This window comes from Pimephales promelas, chromosome 14 (assembly GCF_988280905.1).
Source record: "Pimephales promelas chromosome 14, fPimPro1.hap1.1, whole genome shotgun sequence".
Taxonomy (NCBI): domain Eukaryota; kingdom Metazoa; phylum Chordata; class Actinopteri; order Cypriniformes; family Leuciscidae; genus Pimephales; species Pimephales promelas.
The window spans coordinates 22,121,940-22,129,113 of record NC_142782.1 but is presented as its reverse complement, the minus strand read 5'-3'; the positions used below and the strand labels follow the sequence as shown (position 1 = coordinate 22,129,113).

At 36.3% G+C, this 7,174-nt stretch overlaps 1 protein-coding gene across 2 annotated transcripts; it reads right to left on the bottom strand.

Annotated features, from left to right (window-relative positions):
- Positions 1-3,514: 3,514 nt before the first annotated feature.
- On the bottom strand, positions 3,515-6,113 carry taf10 (TAF10 RNA polymerase II, TATA box binding protein (TBP)-associated factor). Of its 2 annotated transcripts, none has more exons than XM_039678586.2 (5): positions 5,809-6,113; positions 5,497-5,654; positions 5,361-5,425; positions 3,941-4,055; positions 3,515-3,830 (listed from the first exon to the last, which is right to left on the bottom strand). In XM_039678586.2, exons 1-5 carry the CDS (start codon positions 5,942-5,944, stop codon positions 3,741-3,743), a joined length of 564 nt encoding a protein of 187 aa, XP_039534520.1. In that variant the 5' UTR covers positions 5,945-6,113; the 3' UTR covers positions 3,515-3,740. The 2 variants fall into 2 exon arrangements, with proteins under 2 accessions (XP_039534520.1, XP_088975726.1); XM_089119600.1 differs by having other exon boundaries at positions 5,497-5,582; positions 5,809-6,093.
- Positions 6,114-7,174: the final 1,061 nt, after the last annotated feature.

Here is a 7,174-nt window from a genome sequence, read left to right as displayed (position 1 = left end):
AGAGCAGTGGAGGAAAAGAAAGAGATAATGGGATCAGTATGTGACGTAGGCCAGATTGAACTGTGTCCCTGTGAGGGCAAAGTTTTTTTTAGTGTAGTGCACTACCCACAGGCACTGACACTTTTATGCTTATAGGCCGTTTACATGACACTTTTATCAACTAACTAACTTTTTATGCGTTTTTGGCCATTCATTTACACGACAAAGGCATTTTGGGGGCCTGAAAACAGTTTTTGAAACCGATAGCATTAAAATCTCTCTGTAAACTACAAAAATGCAAATTACATTGATTTGTCATGCAGATGCGTATTACATTTTCAGTCTAGAGGTGCATGTTTGCCAGTGTTAGGGATAGTACAGTAACTGATTACAAGTAACGTTAGTTACTTAAAGGAGCCGTATGCACGATTGTGGCCAAAACTGGTACTGCCATAACTTTCAGATTACTGTAGAGCGGTGTATCCCCCCTTCCGCCTTGACTTAAGGTTGCCAGATATGCTGCAGGATTCAGCAGGAACGTATGCTGCTACAATAAGCTTCCAATGGCAAGTGACAAGTCCTACACAGTGAGTTTTTTTTCTGTTAATTATTTATTTCGGACTTTGTCACAAAGTTTTTCGGATTCATATCAAGGTTTTTTTTTTTTTTTTTTTGGTTTCGCAACGTTAGACATTTTTTATCCGATTCCGACATTTGTATCGCAGCTGTTGTAACTAGAGAAGAGCTGGCAACCCGAATGCCGCAACACTACTGACTCCATGATTGGCATCGGTGGAGGGTGCTTTAGAACAAAACACAACTTGACAACATCAGTTGAGGGCTGCAACTGCACTTTTTTACAATATCCTGGCCGGACTACTGTTGTCAGTGACATAAGTTTTTGAAATGAACATGATTTCTTAAAGAGCACCTATCTTGGATTTTTGAAAATGACTGTTCATGTAGTGTGGAATATAGCTCTACGGGAATGAAAACATCCTGCAAAGATTTATATCTGAAAGTGCACCGTATATAAAGTTATTGTCTTTCAAAAGTGAGAGTCGACTCTGAGTCTATGAAATGAATTGTTTTTTAAATGAGTCATTAGATGTTTCGTCGTGACGTAGATACAATCATTGGCCGCTCCCAACAAATGCGCGCGCAGACGGAAGTGTAAACTTCAAGTCTAGAACACATTCAAATACTTCAGCTGAATCACATCATGTCGAGAAGACGCTGTGTTCTGCATTGCAAAGACAGTTCAGCCACTTGTTTCCTTTGTCCAGGGACAAGCATGTGAAGAATCAGTGGTTAGAGTTCATATTTGCAACGATACCACAACAGTATAGCCTGAACCTTGTGTAAAATGTTTGATTGATTAAAATAAATTTCTTGCATACAGCTCCTTTAAGTAGTTTTTAAAGGAATACATAAATTTTACTTTTAGAACAAAATATATTTTTAATTAAATAATGAAAGTTTCTTTGTTTTCCCTTTTATTGACTCTGGATTGATTTTATCACTCTCCTGTCTCCATGTTCAGAGGCGTTGTGTAAACATTTTAGTACTCTAATTGTGAGCAGGCATTTGCTCCTCTCACTTTTTTAAAATCCAGAATGGCAGCACAGCTGACGGTTTGTTTGAGCTGCGCCCTCTACTGGCTTTTTCATTTCACTTGTTTACATTTGCAAAAAAATAAAATAAATGAATAAACAATATTAAAAAAAACAAGCAAGTAACTTTCCCCAACACTGGTTTCCACAAATCAAAGCATGCACATCACAAATACCGTGAAGATACTACTAAATAATAATGAAAAGTTTTTTACTGAGCAAGAATGTACCAGTTTTGTGAATCTTCTAAACATAGTAGCCGACTACTGCTGCAACGTTGCACCTTTTTGAAATATAGTTGAACTTGAAAAACAGGAAAATGTATTGAACGATGCCACCGATTGAAGTCTTAAATCTTCTGTTGTACAAGGCTTGATGTGTCATTTCTGTTCAGAACATGGTTTTATATTTAATTGCAAAGTATAATATTTTGTTGGTGCATTTGCATTGTGCAGATTCACACACTTTCCCTTTCCACCTCAGCCTGTGTGTCTGTGTCTGAATACATAATGAGGTTAAAAGTGCAATTTTATAAACAGGAGAAACATTGTTCACTTTTTTTCTTTGGAAATGTAAAATGTGCAAATCATTTGGGGGGAAATAGTAATGCTTAAAAAAAATGAAGGATATTAAAGGGTTAGTTCACCCAAAAATGAAAATTCTGTCAGTATTTACTCACCCCCATGTTGTTACAACCCCGTAAGACCTTCTTTCATCTTCGGAACACAAATTAAGATATTTAAGATATTAAGATCGCTCCTGCATACAGTCCATAGGCTTCTTGAGGGACTGGCTCTTGCTGTCCACGAAAAGTCATTAAAGACATCGTTAAAATAGTCCAAGTGACCACAGGGGCTCAATCTTAAGTTTATCAAACGACGAGAACACTTTTGTGCGCAAAAAAACAACAAAAATAACGACTTTATTTCAACTATTCGTTTATTTCTCCCTCTGCGTGAGTCAGGTTACTAGTTTAATAGCGTAAGCTTCTGTTATTGTACGTCACACGCATCACACACACATGACCAGCGTCGGCCAATAGTGAGCCTACGTGTGACGTAGCTTTACGCTATCACACTACGTTGACTGACTAGAGGCGCATAGAGAAGGAAGTGAATAGTTGAAATAAAGTCGTTATTTTTGTTGGTTTTTTTGCGCACACAAGTGTTCTCGTCGTTTGATAAACTTAAGATTGAGCCCCTGTAGTCACTTGGACTATTTTAACGATGTCTTTAATGACTTTTCGGGGACAGCAAGAGCCAGTCCCTCAAGAAGCCTATGGACTGTATTCAGGAGCGATCTTAATATCTTAAATATCTTAATTTGTGTTCCGAAGATGAACGAAGGTCTTACGGGGTTGGAACAACATGAGGGTGAGTAAATACTGACAGAATTTTCATTTTTGGGTGAACTAATAATTGTATTTTGTTGCCTACAATCTTGTCTCCCTTCTATTCTCTGTGTTAATACAATAATTTTGGGTGAAATAATCTCATTGCTTTGGTTTTTTATTTCACTGTATAACTGCACTCTGTCACCCTATTGAGCTTGTAGCTGCATTACATTTGCCAGTGAGCACATACAGCTAAAAGCAACTGCAAAAAGCAAAGGTTAGTATTTTTGTATTATTATTTATATCATGTTTGGATGGTGTGATGAGCGTGCAGCTGTACTACACCGCAGAGAGGGAAACTTGAGAGCAGCTCCAGATACTATTAATACTGCCACACATTACGGCTCAAGCCTCTTATGGCGTGAAACTAAATCCATAAAGCAGAGATGAGAAGTTTAGACAGTGTATGAACTGACGTCACAAATGTAAACTCTCTACAGTAGTTAAATTAAGACTGACTCCTATAATAACTGATCCCAGTAGGCTTCAGTAACAGAAGACATGCAATTACACAAACAAAAGGAAGAACTTAATTACAATGAATTTATTTGTACAGCATTTTACTAACATTAACTAAAGTCACATGGCGTGGTGTAATCAAACAACTTAAACACGATTAAAGAAAATGCAAAAAAGTCGCTAAATCCCTAAAAACTCTGGGCTGATGATTCCCACACTGAGGGGATAATGTCTTGAAAGCTCTGATGTGACAAACGGCACATTTCCAGAAGTCCATTTGAACGAGGCACGTGCCCTCAGATGAAGTAGTGAGGTTTCTTGACATTTATGCCATACTCTGTCAGGGCCGGTGTCAGATCTTCCATTGTCAGCGTGTATTTCTTGTCCTGGAGAGATTTTTACACCACATTTTCATTTTGTACAAATTATAAAAACCAGTAGATTAAAAATATCCATTATATGACAGATAACTGTTTGACCATTTGTGAGCACAAACCTTGGCCTTGTTTCGAGAGCTTCCGGATGCCGTGCCCTTCATTTTGCAGTGCTGTAGTGCATCGTTTGCAATATCTGAGATGAACTTCTGTGACGCCAGGGATATGAGACGGATTCTGACAACAAACAAGAGGATATTGATGCAAGCAAGATTTTGACAAGAAATATAGCATTTCAATATTGCCTAATGGATTACCAACAATGCAATAGAGTGCAACAGTTGGGTTCAGGGTTTATTTCGATTTTGCTGTTTAACAGTGCTTCATGGGATTGTAGTTCTTTCCATCACTACAACCGCTAAGTCTTTTTGTCTGATTTTCCAAAACTTCAAATCAAAGTTTGTAGTATTGTGAATGATTCACCTTGTAGCTGATTGACTTGGTTCATGACTTATAATAATAATAATAATTTATATAGCACGTTTCAGACATTAAATGTAGTTCAAAGTGCTTTACATGATAAGAATTGCTCAGATGAATATCACAGCAAAAAATATTAAATGATTTAAATACATCACACAATATAAGATACAAAACACAGAGAAAAAGACAAACTGAAAGTCATCATCTTCAACACACATAAATGGTAAAACATTTAAGAAACGAATTATAATAATATATTCTAGAGAAGAACTAAGTAAAGGGCAGAATAAAAAAACAAAAAGTTTTTAACTTCTTTAAAAAAAAAAAAATAGTATGTGTACAAGCTTCCCTAATATCTAATGGTAGTTTATTCCATAGTTTGGGGGCATCATTAGCAAAGTTCGCATCACCAATTTTCTTTTGTTTATTGTTGAGGACCTCTGATAAACCTGCATTAAACAAAATCTACTTGAGAGCATGAATACATTTTTTTGCATCTTTCTGGTTTAAAAAAGGACAGATTTTAGCTATGTTTCTTAAGTCTTATTAATATGAGTTAAAACTTAGATCCGAGTCTATAAGCCAAGACGAGTAACCTCTCGTCGTACCCAAGGAGTCAATTTAACTAGACTCTTAAACAACAGTTCCTTAGCTCTAATTATTATTATTATTTTTTTTTTTACAATTTTAGATTTAGTAATTTTAGTACTTCAATTTAAATGTACTTTATTACTGTTAATTGCCAAAACAACATTTCTAATTTTCATTTAAGTTTTATAAACTTAAGTTTTTCACCATATATATATATATATATATATATATATATATATATATATATATATATATATATATAAGTATTTTCTATGATAATAAAAATAATTTAAATGTTCATGCTAATATAGTTATTCATGAAGTCAAGCAGCCTCCTAATTACATGCAATATGAACAAACTTGATTTTGTTTAAAAACACTTCTTTAAAGTTCAAAGCAAATCTGGAGAATGCATTTATCACCACTGCCTAACCGCTTTCTAAGAGAACATTCATTGTTTCAACTCACATTCTTGGATCTGATGCTTCAAAACCAGCTCGGTTGAGGTAATATCCTGTGACTGCGTCTGGGATCTGAAACACAGACAGCTTGTTAACAGTGCAACTCACAATAACCAAAGAATATAGAGAATATGCGGACTCACTGTAGGAGTGTAGTCCTCCAACTGCATCAGGAAATCGGCCAGTGGTGTAGTTGAGATAACGGGTTTCACATCTCCATTGGCGATCCCTGTGGGCACATAAACCCCGTTTGACACGGTGGAGTCGGATGATGGGGTTGCCATGGCAGCCGAAGTGGGAACTATGCAGGGGGGAATTACCACAGACGTTTAGAACCGTACATTTCGACGATGAATACACTCCTGCCCATATTTACAATCTTATAAAAAAAAAAAAATCAAAAGACAACAGCAAGTATCTGAACATCCAAACTGTCGCAAAGAGAGTTGCCCCACCATTACTGCTGCCCACCGCAGGGATGCTGCTGGCGTGTGTGGAGCTGCTGTTCGGGACGCAGTTGCTGCTGGATGTAGATGTGATGGACGCGGCGGCTGCTCCGGTCTGTCCGGTTTGAGGATGATCCACGTTCATTTTTTCAGCTTATTTTCAATATTCTAACGCGCTGGGGGTACTAGGCACAAATCTACGTAGTTTAAACTAAGGAAAAGTGAAGTAACACTTATTCATGAGGCTAAAACTGCGGGGTCAGGGATCATTCGCTGTGAGGAGAAAAATATTTACGCTGGAACCGTGTCACGTGATCAACACTTCCGTGTGCAACTAGTACGAGAGTCCGGAGAGCTTGGGCTTCATACCAGAATGTGAACAGTAACTTAGTTCCGTGATGAATAGCGTTTCAGCGAACTTTTTTTTTTAATCAAAGCGTGTTTTGTTTCACTAATTTTTAAAGCGCAAAAAATATGTTAACTATTTTGTATTAAGAATATTTTGTAATTTAGGTAAATGGAGATTAAAAAGAGAAACATTTCCTTCAACAACAGACGAAGGCTTGCAAATAGCTCCACCTAGTGCTTGACTTCATCCTTTTCAAGATAATTTACAAAAGATTAATTTCATAAACTGAGTACTTTACTCATGCACATTAGTTCTTAGGTGACACCTTCTCAGTGATAGCGTGCCCAGATTCTCAAACGTAAGTCTAACAAAACAAATATTTCTAGTACTTTAAAACGATCAGTTGTGTGTGTACACAAACACACACACACACACACACACACAAACTACCCAATATATTTAATATTGTTTCTTAAATGTTAGATAAGTGAATGAGTATGACATAACCACATCAATGACCAACATAAACAAAATGTTTTCAAATTAAAAGTAGTTTTATTGTCACAAGAATAATTATACATTTTAGTAAGAAAATCAAAAATAAATGCATAATATAGAAGCCACATATCAGTATGTATAAGCCTACAAGAATATGATACCATAACCACCAGGTTCAAATGAAAGAGACAGTGACAGTAAGGTACAGATATGGTCAGGATGGTTCAAGGCCCTTTCAACCATTGTCAAATCGCTGGAATAAAGAATTAAACGATATAAACATGCCATAAAATGAAATTAAGTACACTGTCATTTCCAATTCTCTTGGAATTACATTTTACAGAAAAAAAAAATGTCTAGCAAAATAAAACGTTAAAAAATGCTGTGCTTTTTCTGTTCTCTAGCTTGGAAGGGGCAGATTTACACAGAAATACAGAGAAGTTAATACTGCCAAAGCTCCATTTAAGTTATTTAGACGTGCAAACATTAATCATAGAGCCAAAACTGTAGAGGGATATTAATGACAAA

Excerpts from the sequence above, each read along its gene's own strand:
- taf10 (XM_039678586.2), bottom strand. The coding sequence starts at position 5,944 with ATGAACGTGGATCATCCTCAAACCGGACAGACCGGAGCAGCCGCCGCG. Across the intron at positions 5,655-5,808 it reads TGCGGTGGGCAGCAGTAATG|TTCCCACTTCGGCTGCCATG; the intron begins GTGGGGCAACTC and ends CCCCCTGCATAG. Across the intron at positions 4,056-5,360 it reads GAAGCATCAGATCCAAGAAT|AATCCGTCTCATATCCCTGG; the intron begins GTGAGTTGAAAC and ends GTTTGTTGTCAG.